General features: G+C 37.5%; 1 protein-coding gene across 1 annotated transcript in view; it reads right to left on the bottom strand.

Moving 5' to 3' along the window:
• The window catches only part of SRP72 (signal recognition particle 72), a gene marked incomplete at its 5' end in the record, with an annotated part of 33,621 nt that overhangs the window by 2,364 nt on the left and 8,175 nt on the right, over nucleotides 1-23,082 (bottom strand). The window contains 12 exons of the mRNA XM_080698110.1: nucleotides 3,094-3,131; nucleotides 6,967-7,104; nucleotides 8,506-8,583; nucleotides 8,711-8,814; nucleotides 9,659-9,754; nucleotides 11,070-11,134; nucleotides 13,407-13,479; nucleotides 14,675-14,803; nucleotides 15,647-15,778; nucleotides 20,938-20,995; nucleotides 21,081-21,205; nucleotides 22,472-22,503. Of these exons, the coding sequence (XP_080554236.1) occupies nucleotides 3,094-3,131; nucleotides 6,967-7,104; nucleotides 8,506-8,583; nucleotides 8,711-8,814; nucleotides 9,659-9,754; nucleotides 11,070-11,134; nucleotides 13,407-13,479; nucleotides 14,675-14,803; nucleotides 15,647-15,778; nucleotides 20,938-20,995; nucleotides 21,081-21,205; nucleotides 22,472-22,503 (1,068 nt within the window). The remainder of the gene's footprint in view (nucleotides 1-3,093; nucleotides 3,132-6,966; nucleotides 7,105-8,505; nucleotides 8,584-8,710; nucleotides 8,815-9,658; nucleotides 9,755-11,069; nucleotides 11,135-13,406; nucleotides 13,480-14,674; nucleotides 14,804-15,646; nucleotides 15,779-20,937; nucleotides 20,996-21,080; nucleotides 21,206-22,471; nucleotides 22,504-23,082) is intronic.

The following is a 23,082-nucleotide window of genomic DNA, read 5'->3' on the forward strand; positions in this document are numbered from 1 at the left end:
AAGAAAAATAGCAAAAAAAATTATATACTACATAAAAGAGTGGATTACTGTCCTTAATATAGAAAGAGTTCTTTCTAGTCAATAGATAAATTGCTCAAAGAAAATGGTCACAGTTATAATTAGGGTAAACTAGGAGAAATAAGTCATTTAAACAAAACATTTAACCTAGCTGTAAATTAGAATAGAAACAAAATTTACCAGACTAACAAATATTAATAATACCCAGTGTTGGTGAAATGGTAAGAAATACTCAAAACACTACTGGTAGAAGCATATACATAGTCTTTGTGAAGAGCAATTTAATTTGGCAATATCAGCCAAAACTTATAGGCTCCTAGAAACTTATAGGCAGAAGTAGATGAGTCACAGAGTTATATAGAAAAATTGTCTTTCAATAAGAATGATTGAACACCCACACTACAGTAAGATTTATAACTACTAGGCTAAAACTGAGGTGCATTTGTATTTAATAATTTTGAAAATTTTTTTCACAATTCAGTCTATAAAGTACAGGATTAGCTGAGTGTGGTGGCACATGCTTGTAATCCTAGTACTTCAAAAGCTGAGATAGGAGGATCGCAGGTGCATAGCCAGCCTTAGCAACTTGGTTAGACCCTATTAAAAAAAAAAAAAAAAAAAGAAGAAGGGGTGAGGATGTAGCTTGGAGATAGAATGCCCTTGGGCTCAATTCCTAGTACCACTAAAAAATAAAATAAAATAAAACAAAATAAAGACATGATTAAAACAAATTATGTTCGTATAGATTTTTACAAAAATCTTATTATGTATACAAGTAATTAGATAAACATTAAGAATCATCATCTGCTGGGAGCATGATTTGTGGCAAGGAATTTTCCACTCTTTATGCTGCTTATAATGATAAACATCTATTACCTTTGTTTTTATTGTTTTCTTTTGTCTTTAGAATGAGCATATATTATTTCTAAGTTTTTATTTTTTTGTGTGTGTGGTACTGGGGTTCCTGGAAGCCCTTCTACCTCCGGGCTACACTCCCAGAACTATTTTATATATTTTTTTATTTGGAAACAGGGTCTCTTAAGCCAGCACGGCTGGCTTCGAACCTGCACGATCCTCCTGTCTCTGCCTCCCAAGCGCGGGGATTACAAGCGTGCGCCACCACGCCCAGCTATTTCTAAGTTTTTAAAAATGCTCATCTGGAAATCACAAAAATGAAAAGAAAGTAACAATGCATGTTATTTCTACCTACAGCTGCTTCCCTGTTCCAATTCTAATATACAGAACAATTATATATTGAATTTATATCCATTTCCAAGTACTGTGACAAAAGTGAAGAACCTTTGTAAGACTTCTAGTTAAAGATAGAAGACTGAATGCAAATATTAGCTTGTATGTCTACCCAAATCCACTGAAATAATAAGCACATTAAAATAGGAGTAAAAGCCGGGCGTGGTGGCGCATGCTTGCAATCCCAGCACTTGGGAGACTGAGACAGGAGCAGGAGGATCGCGCAGTTTCGAAGCCAGCCTCAGCTGGCTTAAGAGACCCTGTTTCCAAATAAAAATATAAAATAGGTCTGGGAGTGTAGCCCGGAGATAGAAGGCCCCTGGATTCCATACCCAGTATCACACACACACACAAAATAAATAAATAAAATTAAAAAAAAAAAAAATATATATATATATATATGAGAGCGAGTGAGCACCTGGAGGTAGAAAAGCCCCTGGGTTCCACCCTTGGTACCACAAAATAAATAAATAAGTAAATAAAATAGGGGAAAAAATACTGCCAACAAATTTTGAAAGCAGGCAAACAGGTATAACAGTGGTAGCAAACTTATGGCAGTGGGCAAAGTCAAGAAGCAATATGATTTACTCCACAAGTACCCCAAACTCAAGAACAGGGAAGGCTAGGTATTAAAGAATACAGTCTAAGCCAACTGATGCACAACATTCCCCTGGTTGGTGGTTTGGGCTAAAACTGATCTGTGTTGGCCCAATCAGATTAGTAAGAAAGGCTTGCTGAGCCCAGAGAGGCCCTACCTTCCTACCTGAGTAAAAGAACAAGCATATGGCTCTTTTTCAAACAAATGCTTTATTAAAGAGTGTAATCGGATTCAGTTTTGTGAAGAGAAGAACAAAAAGATATTGGGTCAACAAATCTTGATGCTAAAATATCTCCAGATTGTCAGTTGTGTGTGTGAGTGTGTGTGTGTGTTTGTATGTATTTTTTTTTCTTTTTGTGGTGCTGGTGATTGAACCCAGGGTCATTCTACCCCGAGCTCTTCCCTCAGCCTGATTTTTTTTTATTCTTTATTTTGAAACAGGGTCTCACTAAGTTGCAGAGGGCCTGACTGTTAAGAGCTTTACACAAGAATATCTCATTTAATCCTTTGAGGTATATACTATCATGTTCCATTTTATAGATGAAAAACTCAAGGCAAGTACATTAAGTCTACAGTCACAGTAATAAAGTACAAAAGCAATAATCTTAATTTAGACAAACTGCAGCAATGTACTCTTAAAAGTGATAAAATTAATAAATTATTTATTTATTTTTGTGGTGCTGGACATTAAATCCAGGGGCATTCTACCTCTAAGCAACACTCCCAGCCCAATTTTTTATTATTTTTGAAAAAGAGTCTCACTAAGTAGCAGAGGTTGGCCAAGAACCTGGATCCTCCTGTCTTAGCCTCCCAAGTACTGGGATTACAAGCATGAGCCCTCAAGCCTGGCTGAATTTTTGTTATTGTCAAGACAAAGTCAGTGTTCAAAGATACCAGAGAGGCTGGGCATGCTGGCGCACCCTTGTAATCCCAGCATTCAGGAGGCTGAGACCAGAGGATCGTGGTTTGCCAACAGACTCAGCTCCTTAGTGACGCCCTCCACAACTTAGTGAGACCTGGTTTCAAAATAAAGAATAAAAAAATAGGGCAGGGGGTGGAGCTTGGAGGTCGAATGCCACTGGGTTCCATCCCCAGACCCGCAAAAGAAAAAAAAAAAAAGATATTAGAGAGCAGTATTAAATATATGTCTAGTAATAGAATTCTATTTTGGGATAAACCCAATTTTTATCTTGTAGAAAGAAATCTAGTTTTCCCTCTTGAAAGCTTACCTTTTTTCTTTTTCTTCTTCTTTTTCAAATCTCCCTGTCTAAAAAGAGAAGAAAAATCATTATAACCACTGTGCTAAAGTATTTACAGAATATTAAGTATCTGGAAAAGAACGAGCTGGTCACTTTGTCAAAACAGGTGTTTTGAGACTTAATACCAGCTCACCAAAGCTAACAAATAAGCTGGAATATTAACTCAGGTTAAATTCAATCACACTTGAGACAATATAATAGAGAGGGTCACAAATGCTTTCCAGAACACAAATACATTGAAAAAATCAGCAAATTAGATTGACTTAAGGCAAAACTTTTTCTATAATATCTGTTCTTTAGAAACAATTGTCATCTTTCTTTTAAACAACCTTCTAAATAGTATCTGAAATATGATAATAAGTAATATGCACAAGTATGAAAATCTATAATACCTCTTGGGAAGTTACCCATGTTTGCTAAGACTCCAGAGAATTGATAAGCTCTTATTCTTTGCCAGAACATGTAAAAATACCCACAAAGAATACCTCTGGAAGGATTTGCTAAAAAGTTACAATGGTGAAGGTGCTGGGAAGGAGAAGGCTAGATAGGAATAGAATGACTTTTTGTACTTTTTCATTTTCTTTTCTTTTCTTTTTTTTTTTTCTTCAGTGCTAGGGATTGAACCCAGGGCCTCTTACATGCTAGGCAAGTGCTTTATCACTGAACTACACTTCTAGCTCTAATTTTAAATTTTAAACCATGTGAATTTATCAACTTTTAATTTTTTATTGATTTTTGTAGTACTGGGGATGGGACCTAGGGGCATTCCACCTTGGAGCTATACCCCCACTATTTTTTATTCTTTATTTTGAAATAAGGTCTCACTGAGTTGCAAAGAGCCTAACTAAGTAGCTGAGGCTGTTCTTGAACCAAGATCTTCCTGTCTCAGCTTCCCAAACGCTGGGATTACAAGTGTGCGCCACCACACCCGGCTTCGACTTTTTTTTTTTGTGGTACTGGGGTTCCTGGAAGCCCTTCTACCTCTGGGCTACACTCCCAGACCTATTTTATATTTTTGAAACAGGGTCTCTTACGCCAGTGCGGCTGGCTTCGAACCTGCGCGATCCTCCTGTCTCCACCTCCCAAGCGCGGGGATTACAAGTGTGCGCCACCACGCCCGGCTCGGCTTCAACTTTTAAAATAAGCAAAACCTCTATTAAGTATACTGATTAAAAACAACAACTGCCGGGCATGGTGGTACATGCTTCTAATCCCCGCGCTTGGGAGGTGGTGACAGGAGGATCACACAGGTTTGAAGCCAGCTGCGCTGGCTTAAGAGACCCTGTTTCCAAATTTTAAAAGTACAAAAATGGGCCTGGGAGTGTAGCCCAGAGGTAGAAGAGTTTCCAAGAACCCCAGTACCACCAACCCCCCCCCCCAAAAAAAAAACACCTGAAAAAGGCCTAAGAAAATCAAGAAAACACTTCAAATTGTAAAGCATTTTGAAAGCTACAATGAAAAGAGGAAGACAAAAAAAACACTTCATGTAGTATACCTCTGTAAAAACTAAAGTATTAAACTGCATATTCTTAGTAGTTACCCAAAAACTGTTTTGGTAGAAAAGACCTATTAAAAACATTTAAACAGCCGGGCGTGGTGGCGCATGCTTGTAATCCCCACGCTTGGGAGGCGGAGAAAGGAGGATGACGCAGGTTCGAAACCAGGTGCGCGCGCTGGCTTAGGAGACCCTGTTTCCAAATAAAAATATAAAATAGGTCTGGGAGTGTAGCCCGGAGGTAGAAGGGCTTCAACGAACCCTAGTACCCCCCCCCACAAATATATATATATATATATATATATATTTAAACAGATATTAGAAAATCTACCTAAGACTTAGTTTGAATTTATTTGGAGGTTCCTGAATAAGGCTTGAAAATAGAATCATATGAAATGGCATTTGGAACAATGCAACATTTTTGAGACTCTACTTACTATTTTTTTGTGTGTGGGGGGTATTAAAAATTGAAACCAGGGGCATTATACCTCTGAGCTACACACCCAGTCCTATTTTTTTTTTTTTCTTTATTTTGAAACAATGTCTCACTAAGATGTGGATGGCCTCACTAAGTAGCTTAGGCTGGCTGAGAACTCATGATCCTTCTCCTGTCTTAGCCTCCCAAGTACTAAGATTACAAGTGTGCACCATCATGCTTGGCTTACTTCCCATTTTAAATTTTAAAAATTTATTATGATAATGTTTTTCTATCAAATAGTTTGCAATGAAGGTTTTCTGCAGTGCTGAGGAACAAACCCAGGCCTCACAAATGTTAGGCACATGCTCTGAACCACATTCTCAACCCTGAATCTTTTTTTTTTTAATATAGGGAAAAAAATTTAGATTTTAAAAGGCATTAAAAAGGAGAAAGTAAAATAATTATGAAAAATCACAAAACTGGAAAACGTGATCTCTTCCATGCCACATTCATTATAAATGAAAACTAGAATCTTCAACATTTTACTATAGATCTCTGCTAACTATGTTAAGATGGTAATATAGGAGAACAAGGAAAGAACACAAATCTTAACCTCCTTTACTAACTGAAGATGGCTAACTTTTCCAGCAAAATAAACCATCTGTACTGTTTCAGAAATACTAAATGATGAGTCGGGTGTGGTGGCACATGCTTGTAATCCTGGCATTTGGGAGGCTGAGACAGGAGGATCCCAGGTTCTCAGATACTCAGCTACTGGGGCTCTTTGCAACTCAGTGAGACCCTGTTTCAAAATAAAGAATAAAAAATAGGGTTGGGCCGGGCATGGTGGTGCATGCTTGTAATCCCCACGCTTGGGAGGCGGAGACAGGAGGATCGCACAGGTTCGAAGGCAGCCACGCTCACCAGCTTAGGAGACCCTGTTTCCAAATAAAAATATGAAAATAGGTCTGGGAGTATAGCCCGGAGGTAGAAGGGCTTCCAGCAACCCCAGTACCAAAAAAAAAAAAAGGTCTAGGAGAGTAGTCCGGAAGTAGAAGGGCTTCCAGGAACCCCAGTACCACCAAAAAAAAAAAAAAAAAAAAAAAAAAGGGTTGGGAGCCCGACATGGTGGCGCATGCTTGTAATCCCCGCACTTGGGAGGCTGAGACAGGAGGATCTCACAGGTTCAAAGCCAGCATCAGCTACTTAGTGAGGTTCTCAGCAACCGTAAGTCTGGGAGTATAGAAAGCCTCTGGGTTCCACCCCCAGCACCACCAAAAAAAAAAAAAAAAAAAAAAAAAAAAAGGGCTGGGAGTGTAGCTCAGAGGTAGAATATCCCTGGGTTCTGAAAAAAAAAAAAAAAAACCCACAAAACACCTAAATGATGGATGTACTAAATGTACATTAAGAACTTAACAGGTAAATAAAGTAGGGAATATCCAGCCAATGTAATACTTTGTATAAAAAGAATAGAATATATCAACATTTAGTATGTGGAAAGATCTCTAAGATATATTAAATACATACAAACTTGAAAACAGTAAGTATAAAATAATCACCCTTCTGGGAAAAGCATCAACAAAAACAATCTGAGAAAAATATTTATAAACCATGTGTATATGCACACACAAAAAATACATTTAGAGCTGGGTGTGGTGGCTCATGCTTGTAATCCCCACGCTTAGGAGGCAGAGACAGGAGGACAGTGCAGGTTCAAAGCCAGCCACGCTAGTTTAGGAGACCCTGTTTCCAAATAAACATAAAAATAGGTCTAAGAGTAGTCCGGAGGTAGAAGGGTATCTAGGAACCCCAGAACCACCCCCCACCAAAACACAGACACACAGACACACACACACACACACACACACACACACACACACACACACACACAAACTTTATTCACATGAAACTTTTATGAGAATATATTTACCCTTGCTCCTTTGGTTGACTATCTCCAGTAGCTTTTCCACCCTTCTTCCGAACGTATGTAGCACCAGGAGAATTTTCAAGAGCCTCGACATCTACTTTTAGAGACATACTATCTGATGAGGGCAAGTGTTTACTAAGACTGGGATAGAATAGGAGTTCAGGAACACAAATACACGCATACACATGTTTGTCAATATATTTGATTGAAAGCAAAAAAATCTTAAGTCCTCTACAAAATAATAAATCAGCAAGCTAATGTCTATTATATAGCAATCCTGAAAGGAGAACTTAAAAATTCTAATCACCTATTCTGTAACTAAAGTGATGCAGTTCAAGATAGCTCTTAAACAACTATAGTTGTTAAAATATAGGTCTGCTTACTGCAAAGGTTCTCATTTATGACTATTTAGCAACCATTCCACCTTGGTTTTGGGAACACATCTTGATTAAATTAGCATTCATATCATCCAAACGCAATCAATTAAACACTATGGCCATATGACCCAAACACTTCTGTGTGTTTGCACGTGCACATGCGCACGCATGCATAGTGAGGGGGCTTATGACTAGGAATTAAACTCACAGGCATTCTACCTCTGAGCTACACCTCCAGCCCCTTTTCTAGTTTTTGTTTTCAATTTAGGTCTTGGTAGTTGCTGAGAGTTCTGTTAAATTGTTGAAGTTGGTCTTGAACCTGTGATCCTCTTGTCTCAGGCTCCCAGTTACTAGATTACAGGTATGTACCACCTGCCCAGCTATAACTCAAATACTGATCCAAATACTTAACCAGAGTAGCATTTCAGAATTCATGCACAACGACCCACGTAAGAAATGCTACTTACTATATAGTGCAAATGGACTTGAACCTGAAGTACAATGTGGTATCTTGACTTTATTTTGGCTTCAGGAACAAACTAACTCAAGGTAGATTGATCACTGTATCCACCAGTCTCTGTGTCTGTCTCTGTCTGTCTGTCTCTCTCCTTGTGGTCCCAGGGATTAAATCCAGAGGTGTTCTATCTGTGAGTTATACACCTAGCCCTTTTTATTTTCATTTTTTATGTGTATGGTACCAATGATGGAATCCAGGGGCATTCTAATACCTCTGAGCTCATCTCAGCCCTATTTTATTTCGAAACAAAGTCTCATTAAGTTGTAGAAGGCCTTGTGTTGCTGAGGCTGGCCACAAGCCTCTGAACCTCCTGTTTTAAGCATCTCAAGTACTGGGATTATAAGTGTGCACCATTACACCCAGCTTATTTATTTTCAAACAGTGTCTTGTGTTGATTTGGAACCTGTGATTCAACTGTCTCAGCTTCCCAAGCACTGGGATTAAAGGTGGGCACCATGATGTCTGGCATATCACTGCATTTTTAAATCAAACTGACCAATAATTCTAACTTTTGCTTTTTACTAGTTAGAATGGGATTTTGGTTATTAAGTGAGATTTACAATAGGAAAATACCTGATCAAAACACATGTTCGAGAAGAGCTCTAGTGTTCTATGGGGAGCTTTCTGGAACAACAATCAAAAGGATACGCTTTTGCTTTCTCTGGATCAACAAGTGAGTAAGCAGAAATAAGCTGCGCCAGGGTATGAATATCTTTTGGATTTTGCCTAAAAAAAGAAGAGTGTTACTAAGCATTTATAAAAACTAAGAAAGTAACATAACATACAAATCTTCCTTACATCAAGTAACAGCAATAAAATATGGATCTTTACATTTCCACCTTTTAGTACTTACTTCCATAGCTGTTCTAGGTCACTAATTGCCTCTTTCTTCCGCCCATATTTGAGTTTGAAGTTTGCAGCTTCTCTTATCAAGGACAAATGAGCAGGAGATTTGGGCTTCAATTAAAAAAAAAGTTAAGCTAAATATCTAGCATATCATTAAGTTATCTTTTTTAGACCTTTAAAATGGGCCTATCCATTGAATGTTCCATCTTAGGATTTACTGAATGCCTAAAACATCAAAAAAAACTTGCATACCTTCAGGAAGGTGGGCAGACCAACAGCACAAGTCACCATCAACTTATTAACTGTTGCACAACCCAGTTCTATTTAGGTTATCTATGACTAGGAACACCTCCCTAAAGTCATTTCTTAAAAGATATGCCAACAGAGTTCTAAAACATTACCATAATACTTCCCAGAACACCGACGTCCCTCCACTGCCAATAGTGGTAATAATATAAATGCCACTTGTGTGTATATATGCTGGTAGATTGAATACTACCTATGCAGAGACCCACACTGAAAAAATGAACATGTTCCTATTAGATGGAGGCATGATAAATATTCTGTACACTACTGTTCAAACTGACTACCCGTATGGGCTCTCTAGCCACTTAAGATGAGCGCTCTTATATGTAGTCATGTACTATAATTATTCTTGTTTCTTGAGATAATGCATAGAAGCACATGTACACACACAGAGGACGGAGCTTCAAAAGGTATAAATGAGCTTTTTTTTTCCACTTTTCTGCCATTCCTCATTTTTAGTAACTTTTGAGACCTGGTGTACTTAAAAAAATAATTTGATACTCAAACATTTTATTTTTAAAGTGGTGACTTGAGAAAACAACACAGTGATTTAGAATATTTCAGTTTGATGAAATTTTTAGTTCATTACTGCAGCTTTGCATTATTTATGTAAAAACAAGTCCTCATTAACATTTTACTCCTTACTTACCTGATGGATCTGATACCACTGAATAGCTTGTGTGAAGACCTCAATGGCACTGTCAATATCTTCCTCGTGGCTGTACATCGTCACTAATGCAGACACCTACCCAGCCAAAGGTATCAATTAATGAACAAATTCTCCCTTTACTCCTAAAATATACTTTAAAAAAATTGAGAACATTGAAAAATTAGCAAATAAAGATTGCTAGGCTCTCTGTCAGTACCCAATTCACCATAAAAATTGCTCTTTTGAGATTACAATAACTTTATTCCTAAAAGTACTATGAAGAATAACATTTTTCTAATTTTAAGGTAGTTGTAAAATATATCTTTCTTCTAAAACAGTGCTGGTTCACAAATGGTTTGCTACGTTCAGAAGTTGACAATAAGTGCTTAGCCACAATTACACAGTAAGATGTTGCTAGACTTTCAAGTGTATGATCAGGGAGGCATACACTAGTGTGCCTGAACTACCATGAGGAGCTGCACAAAGCCAGGAAAAGTTTGCCTCATGTGCCTGAGAGACAGACCCACATGGCTGGGATTTGGGGGTGGTGGGAGAATGAGGATAGAAAAGAAACAAAAAGTTGGATCTTTAAGAAACATCAGCACAACTGATAAACTCTGGCTAGACTGATCAGGAAAAAAAAAAGGTATGAGTAATCAGATTCAGGAAGGAGAAGTTCTACAGGCATTCAGAGGATAAGTGACTATAATGCAGAACTTTTATGGCAATAAGCTCCACAATCCAGATAAATGGATAAATTCCATGAAAGGTGCAAATGATCAGATATTAAATATTAAAAAAATTTCAGCCATATATTGTATATAATTCTAATATAAAACATAGCAAAATCCTTAAAATTTGAAGAGAAAGTACTACCTTAATATCACATATTTATCGTTAATTGCAGTGTTAGAGAATAGAAACATGAATAAGTTCCTATTCCACAGATGTACAAACTACCACCAAAGAATTCATCTCTACTATCAAACAGATGCTTCCCCAGCTGTACTAGTAAACTAATAAACCAGTATATTTGAATAACTGAAGAATTAAAACTAAATTTAATAAGAATGGCTGACAAATTTAGTTTTGATTCTTCAAAGAATGCACATTGACCTGACAAACAATTTAGGCTGAGATATTCTCTACACAGGTCTGCAATTTTTTGAGGGTGGTTTTCATTGATAATATAAAAGCCAAATAGTGCCCAGCACATTTGACTGAATAAGTCAACAAAAAGCAGAACACAAAACGAAGTTAAATTTATACCAGCTAAGTAATTTATATTTTACCATTCCTTCCATATATATAAGAAAATAAGTAGAAATTAAAGTGGATAAAAGGAACATAGGATGCACAAATGAACTCTCACTGTTTTCTCAGTCTTGTAATATTTTAGTTACAAACTCACCATGCCAGGTTTATGCTTTAACTCCTCTATGCTTCTCAATATTAGACATGCTTTGGAAATATTACCTTAAGAGATTAAAGACAAAATCAGCACCACAGTGAAAAAAGAATATCTGAGAAAAAATACAAGAAATTTTATTTCCTCCTATCACTTTTCTTTAGGAAAGAAATAATGGGTCTTATTTTGTAATGTTTCTAAATACATAAGCCTTTGGGTCTTAGGGAGAGTGTACTTTCTCTATACATTTTACAAATAAAGAAACTGACTTGTGAAAAAATAATATACCTTGATTAGGTTCACTATTCCTAGTCTGTTGAGTTCTATTTCTCCTTTATAGACTAACTTGATAATTAGTGGGGGGAAACTCTTCCTTAAAGGCCTTGATATATGTAATTACAGACATGAGCGCAATGAAAAATTTATGGTGTTGAAATTTTGATTTTCTACTCACTGCAAACCTCATCAACTTAAACCTTCTCGTTTTAAAAATTAAACAAACAAAGGCCAGGCGTGGTGGCGCACACTTGTAATCCCTGCGCTTGGGAGGCTGAGACAGGAGGATCACACAGGTTCGAAGCCAGCCTCAGCTACTTAGTGAGGCTCTCAGCAACTTAGTGAGACCCTGTTTCCAAATAAAATATAAAATAGGTCTGGGAGTATAGCCCGGAGGTAGGAGGCCTCTGGGTTCCACCCCAGTACCACCACCAAAAAATAAATAAATAAATAAATAAATAAATAAAATTAAACAAACAAGAAACCATGACAGACTCCTAGTAACTTCAGGATGAAAAGTAATTGTTGTAAAAATAAATTAGAAACCAGACAGCTGAAGTGATGGTATATGACTGTAGTCCTAGCTACTCAGGACATCAGGCAGGGAGTATGCTTGAGCCCAGGAGGTCAAGGCTAGACTTGGTAACAGAGCAATACCCTGTCTCCAATAAAAGCAAAACAAACAAAACAAAATGAAACAAACAGAAAAAAACCAAAATACAGATGAAGAACTAAAGTAAATTAAAAGGCAAAGAAAGAAGGGTGAGGAGAAAGAAAAAGAGGAAAGAAGCAAAGAAAAAGAGGAAAGAAGGTAAGGAAACGCGAGGACAGGGTAACAGAGGACAGCAGTATTTCTCAACCCTGTTTACATTATTACCTAAACATTTTAGACTTTTTTTTTTCCCTAATTGCCAACTCTTCTCCCCTAATCCATGAAATTTCCACTTCAGCCACTGTAATCAAGCTTTTTTTGACCCTTTATCAACCTCATTTACAAGGTATGTTCTAAACCAGAACTACAGAATTTTCAGCAATGATGGAAATATCCTATCATCTGTGTTACTCAACACAATAGCCACTAGCTGAGAGTGGCTAATACGTTTCTGAACTGTGCCAAGCACAACCGAGAAACTGAACCTTATTTTTTTTTTCTTTCTGGTACTGGGGATGGAACCCACAGGCATTCTACCTTTGAGCTACACCCCTAGCCCTATTTTTGTTCTTTATTTTGAAATAGGGTTTCACAGAGTTGCAAAGGGCCTCACTAAGTAGCCGAGGCTGCCTGTGAACTGTGATCCTCCTGTTTCAGCCTCCCAAATGCTGGGATTACAAGTGTGCACCACCATGCCTGGCAAGATTAATTTTAAATTAAAATAAAAACGAGTACATGTGGCTGGTGGCTAACATACACATAATTCTACTCAAGGTTTGTTCAAAACCACAGACAAAAACGCTAATAATTTTGAGTATTAATCAGTTCTCATTAATTTTTGTTGTTGTTGTTGTTTTTGGTGGTACTGGGGGTGGAACCCAGGGGCTTTCTACCTCCGGGCTGTACTCCCAGACCTATTTTATACTTTATTTGGAAACAGGGTCTCACTAAGTTGCTGAGAGCCTCACTCAGTAGCTGAGGCTGGCTTCGAACCTGTGCGATCCTCCTGTTTCAGCTTCCCAAGCGCAGGGGTTACAAGCGTGCGCCACCACTCCCGGCTCAGTTCTCATTAATTTTGATATGTAGTATAAATGAGAATAAAATGCCAAGCTAAGAAACAGTGGAACAATGCAAAACACTCCCTTCTTATACAGATGTTGACAGACGTAATTCCGTAATTACATTTCAGTAATTTTATACCTGACATAGCCAGAAAATATCAGTAAGTATGGTCTTTTGGAAAAGAAGAACCCTTTGCTTTTACTGACCTTCAAGGCCCAGAATAAGAACCATTTTAACAAATGAGGAATAAAAAGCCAAGAAAAAGGGCAACTCTCTCATTATAATATCTGCTTAAAACAGTAATAATTATGTTTTATCATATGCAAAACATCAAAATTAAATATTATTACCTTGGGAAATTTTCAACTGTGCCATGGTCAGCTTAATTTCAGCTGCATTTTCTGGATGCTGATCTGAAAATTCCTAAAATTTTTTTAGTTGGGGGAAAAAATTACATTTAAGCTACACAATCACAGATACTACAATTACTTAGCTACATAAGCCTAAGTCAGGAGCAGTGGTGAATGCATATAATACTCACTATTCACAAGGATCCCAAATTTAAGGCCAGTCTTGGCAGCTTAACAAGACCCTTTCTCAAAATTAAAAAGGTTGGACATAAATAGTTCAGTGGTTGAGCACCTCTGGATTTAATCCCCAGTACCACACACACATAGTATTGAGGATGGAACCTAGGGGCATTTATCTCCAAGCTACACTTCCAGCCCTGTTTTTTAATTCTTTAGTTTGAAACAGGGTGTCACTAAATTGCAGAGGATCTCACTAAGTAGCCGAGTCTGGCTACAAACCTGTGATCCTCTTCTCAGAATCCCAAGTACTGGCATTATAAGCCTGTACCACCAAGCATTTTTTTTTAAATTCAGTTTTAAGAAAATTTTCATTTAAAACTCTCTGTTCTAAAGGTATGCTCTGAAAGTGCAATAATGCCAACTTTCCTAGAAGTCACTAACAGAGAAATAAGAATACTATATAGACTTTCTCTTTCAAAAGAGAATACTCAAATGGTGTCTCCTTACTGAGGGTCCCTGCTAGGCAATTTTGCTTCTCAAGATGGTCCAACTTTTACCATGATCAACTTTCCAAAATAACCTATATTCAAGAAATTAAAACATGTGCTGGGTGTAGTGGCACATGCCTATAATCCCAGTATGTGTGAGTCAGAGACAGGAGAATCACAAGTTCAAGGCCAGCCTCTGCAACCTAGCGAGACCCTGTTTCCAAATAACAAATAAAGTAGAGTAAAGCTAGAGGTCTAGCTCAGAGGTAGACTGCCACTGAGTTCAATCCCCAACACTGTGTGTGTGTGTGTAGAATGAACCATGTTTTGGTAGTATAAACCTAATTCTTATTAAGTGGGTCTCCAAATGAAAAACCATTCCTCAGGGTTTATGACAAATATTTACATAATACAAATTTATATAAATGCAAAGTCAGAAGCTAAGAATTAAAGTGACAATGGAATATATCTAATGGTATATCACCTAATTAGTTTTCTTAACAAACTTATAAGCTTATAGGTTATTACAGAATAATAAAATGAAACAAGGCTGCAATTGCCTGAAACCCCATTAAACTTATGTAAAGATAACCTCTTTACCTGAAGCAGTTCTATTGCTTTTGTGTGCTGTTTTTCACGACAGAGCTGGGCAGCTTGGATCAGCACAGGCAAGAGATGCTCAGGACTTTGGGACTGTAAACTGGCAGATATTTTGCGGCATTGTTCTGCCTAGAAGATATTCCCCACACACCAAAATAAGTTAATTAAAATTAAACACTAAAGAACCAAAATTAAAAACAAGATGATGGAGGAAATCAGTTGAAACAAAATACCAGGTTGAAGAACTACACAAAGTTAGAGAATCAGTTTATAGCATCTGTTTTCAATTTTTTCTTGTAAGCAAAAGATATCCATTTTACTGAATTTAAGCTACCAGTTTTAAAAGCTTTAAAGAACAAGTTCCACATAATTCATTTGCATGCCTAAACTTCAAAGAATTTTAAAAAATACATCAATATAATTGTCTGCTTCAAAAATAATAATACTCAACTATTTCTTGCTAAAGTATCTCAGTCCTAAGTAATAATAAAAATGTTACTGCCTCTCACACTTCCACCAAAACCCTATGCTCTAGAGTATGAGTTTAGAATTTAATTGGAACACATATTAGAATTGACCTCCTTAATATGTATGACCTGATTATTCACAACTAAAATGAAAGATGAATCTTAAGTCTATAATCATGACAAGCCACTCTGATGATTCTATTTTAATTCAGAGACATTAGAAAGTAATGAAAGTCACTTTACTTAATGGTATTAATGCTATTTTATTCTCAAGTTACCAACCCCAATAAAAGCATATTTAAAATAAAAGTTACCAACCCCACAACCTTAAAAATAATTGGGTAAATTACTTAATAAAGTCTAAGACCTATGACATTCTGAAGAAGGAAATAAGACAAAAATATAGACTTAAAATATAGTTTAGACTAATACACCCATTATGCCTCATATGCTATATTACAGAAGGGTTAGTCAGGGAATCAAAGGCCTGCTGTTAATTAATTACCTGATTTGTGTACATAGCAAGTAAAGCTTTGTTAAATTCTATAGCTTGCAGCTGTTTTTTGGAAAGCTTAAACTCCACTCCTTCTGCATTGGTTAATTTTACCTTCTTCTTAGAGTCAAAGACGTTTTGGTCCTGACAAAAGAAAAGTTCATTCACCATTAGCAGACTCTTCAACTTCAACACTTGTAATACTCCAAGGCCTTACTCCCCTTTCACTTAACTACTCCCCTCCCCTAGAACTAGGAGTTGAAACCATGGGCATCCTACCTCTGAGTTACACCCCCAGCCCTATTTTTTTTTTTTTTTTTCCAAACAGGGTTTCACTAAGTTGCGGATGGCCTAAGTAGCTGAAGCTGCCTGCGAACCCTCGATCCTCCTGTCTCAGCCTCCCAAATACTAGGATTACAAGTGTGCAAGCCATACCTGGCTTCATTTAGCTATTTTGCATATACACAACAAGAGAACTTGGACATATCAGCCTGGTTGAATAACTAGTAAGATGCATGTAAATTTGTCTTGGGTTCCTGGTTCATAGATGTAAACAAAATCTCTGCAATTCACTCTATGTTCATATATAAACCAGAAGCAGCGGCCCATACCTGTAATCTCAGTACTTGGGAGACTGAGACAAAGATGGCGGGTTTGAGGCCAGCTGTGACAACTTAGTGAGACCTTCAGCAACTAAGTAAGACCATGTTTCAAAATAAAAAATAAAAAAGGCTGGGGTTATAGCTCAGAGATAGAATGTTCCTCAGTTCAATCTCTAGTACAAGAAGAAAAATAAAATATGTATAATATTTATCCTGCAGTCTAGCTCCATTCCTTTTGGAACCTTTGAAAAGAGGACTTTTACTTACAGGCATGAAAAGGCTGAAGTGAGCTGGTTTGGAAGAAAGGAGGACAAGAATTTTGTTTTATTTTCCTGCTATTAACTGTTTTGAGTGGGTTTTTTTTCTTTTTTGGTTGTTGTTTTGTTTTATAAATAAGGACAGCATAAATCTTACAGTGTATTGAGATTGTAAAAACGCCAGGCGTGGTGGCGCACACTTGTAATCCCAGTACTTGGGAGGCTAAGACAGGAGGATCGCGGTGCATGGACAGCTTCAGCTACTTAGTGAGGCCCTTTGCAACTCAGTGAGACCCTGTTTCAAAATAAAGAATAAAAAACAGGGCTGGGGGTGTAGCTCAGAGGTAGAAAGCCCCTGTTCCATCTCCATTACCTTAAAAAAGAAAACAAGAAAAAAAAAAAAAAAAGACTGTAAAGATACAACATTTTGTTTGGCACTAGGAGTTGAACTGAGGGGCATTCTATCTCCGAGCTACACTCTCAACCCTTTCTATTTTTTAAATTTTGAAATGGACTCTTGCTAAATTGCTGAGGCTGGCCTTGAACCTGTGATGGTCCCATCTCAGGTTCCCAAGTACTGGGATTATAGGTGTGTATCACTTTGCCCGGCCTAACTTGACATTTTCTACAAGCTATGCCCTTTAGAATTTATATGATAAATGAGGGCAGTAATTCATGTTTGAAACTGTCATTATGTAAGTAAATCATTAAATGAATGTCAGAAGTATTTATACCACTTTAGAACTCATTTTTACAGAAAACATTCATGGAACACATGTTTTCTTTCTTTCCAAGGCCTTTTTTTCTTGACTAGGCAGATACATAAAGAGGTTCAACTTCTGAAATTACCATGTGGGGCAGTGTTCCTGACTAATGAAAATTAAGAATTACAGAAAATCAACTGGGAGAGGTGGCTTATGCTTATAATCCTAGCTAGTTGGTAAGATAAGGCAGGACAATTACAAGGACAGCAACTTACGGAGACTATCTTGAATTAAAAATAAAAAGGGCTGTGGATGTATCTGTGTGTAATCCCTAAAGAATTAAAAGAAAATCTCTTAATTAGGAAAACAACAGTCACATTGCCTTCTGAAAATAAAATAAGCACCTGAGTGTCTACTATTCTTATAATACAATATAATTATTTGCAAATAAGGGCTTTGTTAAACAATACATTTACTTGCAAATACTTTATACAACTGTGCTTTTAAAAATGAGTTTTAAAATCAGTTTAAAGCCAAATGTGGTGGCACATGCTTGTAATTCCAGTATTTGGGAGGATGAGATAGAAGTATTGCAGGTTTGCGGCCAGCCTCCACTACTTTGTGAGAACCTCTGCAACTTAATGAGACCCTGTTTCAAAATAAAGAATAAAAAATTGGGCTGGGGGCATACTCAGAGGTAGAATGCCCCTGGGTTCAATTCCCAGTACCACACACGCACACAAATAAATAAATAAAACCAGCTTAAAAATAAAAGCACGGGAATAATCTAAAATTCTACTTTTTCTGACTATGAAGCTTCAAGTAAATCTGAAGCCAGAAACAATGGCACAAACCTTTAGTCCCATCTACTTGGGAGGCCGAGGAAGGATCGCTTGAGCCTAGGAGTTTGAGGCCAGCCTGAGATACATAGCGAGGGTCCAAAAAAAAAACAACCACCAGCTTATTTTCTAGTTGTTTTCCTTGCGTTACTTTAACTTCAATTCTTCATGCACACCAGTTAGACTTTTGATTTTCAAGGCTTTCCATATCATGGTATTGTTTAATATAACCTACTCTTTATTAAGTATCAAACATGTCCGTATCCTCATTAGAAAACTTCCCTGCATGCCAGGCATGGTGGCACACACATGTAATCCCAGTACTTGGAAGGCTGAGACAGGAGGACCACAGGTTTGAGCCCAGCCTCAGCAACTCAGTAAGACTGTTCCAAACAAAAAATAAAAAAGACTGAGGGCATAACTCAGAGAAAGAATGCCTCTAAATTCAATCCCCAGTAAAAAAAAAAAAAGAAAAAAAAGAAAACTTCCCCACACAAATCATACTTCCTCCCATGTGCATATGCTTATACTGTTGCTTAGCCTTTAAATCATATTCTTTAAGGGTCAGCTCAGCCGGGCGTGGTGGCGCATGCTTGTAATCCCTGCGCTTGGGAGGCAGAGACAGGAGGAACGCGCAGGTTCGAAGCCAGCCACATTGGCTTAAGAGACCCTGTTTCCAAATAAAAAAGTATAAAAATAGGTCTGGGAGTGTGGGAGTGTAGCCCGGAGGTAGAAGGGTTTCCAGGAAACCCAGTACCACAAAAAAAAAAAAAAAAAAAAAAAAAATCTTAGGCCAGGCTTGGTGGCACATGCTTGTAATCCTTGTGCTTGGAAGGCTGAGACAGGAGGATTACACAGGTTCGAAGCCAGCCTCAGCTACTTAGTGAGACTCTGTTTCCAAATAAAAGTATAAAAATAGGTCTGGGAGTATAGCCCAGAGGTAGAAAAGCCCCTGGGTTCCACCCCCAGTACCATAATATATATATATATGTACATGTATGTATAATTTATTTCTTTTCTATTATTTACTAGATTCAGTACTATTATAAAAAACCAGAAATAAATATCTGTGAACTAAAGAAAGCTCAATGTGTAAATTACATTTACATGGAGATATACATTTAGTATTTCACATTCTCTTTCTCACAATTAATATGTCAGATAAAAAAGGTTTTGTCTTGACAAACATTTCAAAACTCAAACATTGGAAGAAAATGTATTTCTGCCAAGATTTAAATGGTAGCACCAATTTCTGGAAAACTAAATCATGCGAAGAATGTCCCCCTTTAATGTTACCACCTCACATTTAGAGATGAAATAAGATGGCAGTTAAAAAATCATGTCAGCTGGGTGCACAGCGCACACCTGTAATCCCAGCATTTGGGAGGCTGAGACTGGAAGATCGCGGTTCAAGGACAGCCTCAGCTACTTAATGAGGCCCTCTGCAACTCAGTGAGACCTGGTTTCAAAATAAAGAATCAAAAATAGGGCAGGGGTGTAGCTCGGAGGTCGAATGCCCCTGGTTTCCATCCCCAGACCAGCAAACAAAAACAAAAACAAAAAAATGTTCTAAAAAGTGATTAGTTTGAATAGCAGTCCTGTAAGACTGCCTACATATGCACGTGTTAATTTGCACAAGGTGCGAAGGTGAGAGAGAAAGACACAGCACCTACCCATACCTCAGCCCCCCCCCCAAAAAAAAATTTCAAGATAAAAACATTATATTGAAGCTGGGCATGGTGGCACATGCTTGTAATCCCAGCATTTGGGAGGCTGAGACAGGAGGATCGCGGTTCAAGGACAGCCTCAGCTACTTAGTGAGGCTCTTTGCAACTCAGTGACACCCTGTTTCAAAATAAAGAATAAAAATATAAGGCTGGGTGTGTAGGTCAAAGGTAGAATGCCCCTGGGCTCCATCCCCAGTACTGCAAACAAAACAAAACAAAACAAAACAAAAAAAACATTATATTGAAAACCTGCACAGAGAAACTCAGTATATACCAGGTGGCACACACTTGTAATCCCAGCATTCAGGAGGCGGAGACCACAAGATCGCGGTTTGGGGATGGCCTCAGCTGCTTAGTGAGACCCTGTTTCAAAATAAAGAATAAAAAATAGGGCAGGGGTGTAGCTTACATGTTAACGCCCGTGCTTTCCATCCCCAGTACACCCCCACACATACCTCAGTATATGAAGATTTCATGAATCTATCTCCATATTATCATAAACTGGGAGAAGAGGCTTCACAATTAAAGTTGTTTTGTGTGTGTGTGTGGGGGGGGTACTGAGGATTGAACACAGGGGCATTCTATTTCCGAGCTATGCCCCTACCCCTGTTTATTTATCTATCTATCCATTCATTCATTCATTCATTCATTCATTCATTCATTCATTCATTCATGCAGTTCTAGGGATTGAACCCAGGGACATCTACCTCCCAGGTACACCTCCAGCCCTATTTTATTTTGAAACAGGGTCTTACTGAGTTGCGGAGGGCCTAAGTAGCTGAGACTGACTGGGAACCTGTGGTCCTCCTGTCTCAGCCTCCAAAGTACTAGGTTTACAAGCATGCGCCACCACACCTGGCCTTTAATTTTATTTTAAAACAGAATCTTGCTAGGTTGTTGAAGCTATCTTCAAACCTGTGATTCTCTTGTCTCAGCCTTTCATACTTGGATAATAGGTACGCACCACTGTGCCTGGCTTAAAATAAAGTCTTGTTATTTGAATATACACTGCAGAATCATCAACATTATTAAAGTTAAATAATACTCTCCTTATTATGATTTTGCTACACCTGGACATTTGTATCATGAAAAAAAAAAAAAAAACCACTTATGCTAGAATAAAGCTAGGGTAATCTGCCCTCAGTGAAAAATATACATGTTGGATATTCCATACCTTATTAATGGTAATGATGTTATTTGCAATTACAGCTAGTAATCCCACATCTGTTGGCCTGTGAACAACAAGCAATAGTTAAAAACAAACCTTTACAAAAAAAAGCCTTGTCCCCTACGAAAGATACTCCATTTTTAACTCACTTTAGTTTTATGATCTGATTGTAAAGTTGCAAAGCCTCCTCTGTACGACCCTGAAGCTGCAAAATATAGGCCATCTGTCCATGAATGATGGCCAGTTCTGCCTGTGGGTCTTCCTCAGTTCCATCCTAAGCAGAAGAAGAAACATTTTTTTTCTTGTAAGTTTTCTAAACTGACCACATATTTCACTAAATGATCCATCATTTGAAAGATATACAATCCTCAAGAAGACATATAATTCCAGGAATTTATCCTGAAGGTCATTTCTTCAAAATTGAGAATTACCAACAAAAGAGAGCTATTTAAGAGTAAATGGAGCTGGGCGTGGTGGCGCACGCTTGTAATTCCCGCGCTTGGGAGGCAGAAACAGGAGGATCGCGCAGGTTCGAAGCTAGCCCCGCGCGCTGGCTTAGGAGACCCTGTTTCCAAATAAAAATGCAAAAATAGGTCTGGGAGTGTAGCCCGGAGGTAGAAGGGCTTCCAGGAACCCCAGTACCACCAAAAAAAAAAAAAAAAAAAAAAAAAAGAGTAAATGGAAAAAAGATGCTGAAAGAACATGTTAATCAACTCAAGAACGCCATGTATTGATAATTTTCTCTAGAGTCCTAGGATAAAAAAAAAAAAAAGATGTAAAAAACTAGCATGCAGACTGGACTGTTTACAAAAATATCCCTAAGTTTTGAAAACATAATTTTCTCATAAGAATATATTTTTTTGTGTGGTACGTAGGATTGAACCCAAGGGCATTCTACCTGTGAGCTACATCCCTAGCCCTATTTTTGTTATTTACTTTGAAACAGGGTCTTATTACGTTGTAGAGGGCATCACTAAAGTTGCTGAGGCTGGTCACAAACCTGCAATCCTTCTGTCTCAGCCTCCCAAGTACTGGGAGAACAAGCGTGTGCCACCATGCCCAGCTAATATTAATTAATATAATACATATAAACTCTATTATCATGATTTCAAACCTATTTTAATGAATTTGTGATCAATTTGGTTAAAATATCTTCAGAAATGAAAACTTGGGATTTAGTGAGTAAAGATATTGTTGCCCTTAGAAAAAAATGAAAATCAAGAATGTTGAATTATGTGAGAAATATGCCTGGAATTCCTATGGATCAGTTCTGTTCTCAACGACTTCAGTGACACATCCTAAACTTGGAGAATGAATTTGTATTTATATGAATTTAAAATAAAATGCTTTAATAGATTTTTATATTGTGACTTCACAGCTTAATAGACTTTATCAAACAACTGACCAAGGTAGATTCTAATGTTATTCCTATACATTAATCATCATTTATTATAAAAAGTTGGTAAATTCTACAATAAAAACTCCTAATTGTATTTATTAAAAATGTGTAATTTGGGTTCAACAACAGTAGACTACTTACAGAGTCTTCTGAAAATGAACGGCGGCAAAGATCTGTAGGAAAAAAATTGTTTTAAAATTAGTATCACTGGGTAGTTCCCAGTAAACATTCCAAAGAGAAAAAACTAAATTTAGAAAAAAAAAATTTTTTTTGTGATACTGGGGATGGAACCCAGGGGTGGGTTCCATCTACCTCAAAGTTAAACCCTACCTACCTCAAAGTTAAACCCCCAGCCCCATTTTATATTCTTTATTTTGAAACAGGTTTCACTAAGTTACAAAGTGGCTCTCTAAGTAGTACCTGAGGCTGTCTGCGAACCGCAATCCTCCTGTCTCAGCCTCCTAAATGCTGGGATTGCAAGCATGTGCCACCAACGCCCAGCTAGGAAAAACTAAATTTCTGAGATTTCAAGATAAACTGTAATAACAAGGAAATTTGTAATTTACATTAACATCAAATGTACTACGTAAATATTGTTGGTCCTTGATTACTCTAGCACTTTGAAACTTTTTCATAATTTATGCTAATTTGTGTGTGTGTGTATGGTACAAGGGATGAAACCTGGGGCCTTCTACCTCTGGGTTACACTTCCAAACCTGTTTTTTTACTTTGAAACAAGGGTCTTGCTAAGT

This window comes from Muscardinus avellanarius, assembly GCF_963383645.1.
Source record: "Muscardinus avellanarius genome assembly, chromosome: 6".
Taxonomy (NCBI): Eukaryota; Metazoa; Chordata; class Mammalia; order Rodentia; family Gliridae; genus Muscardinus; species Muscardinus avellanarius.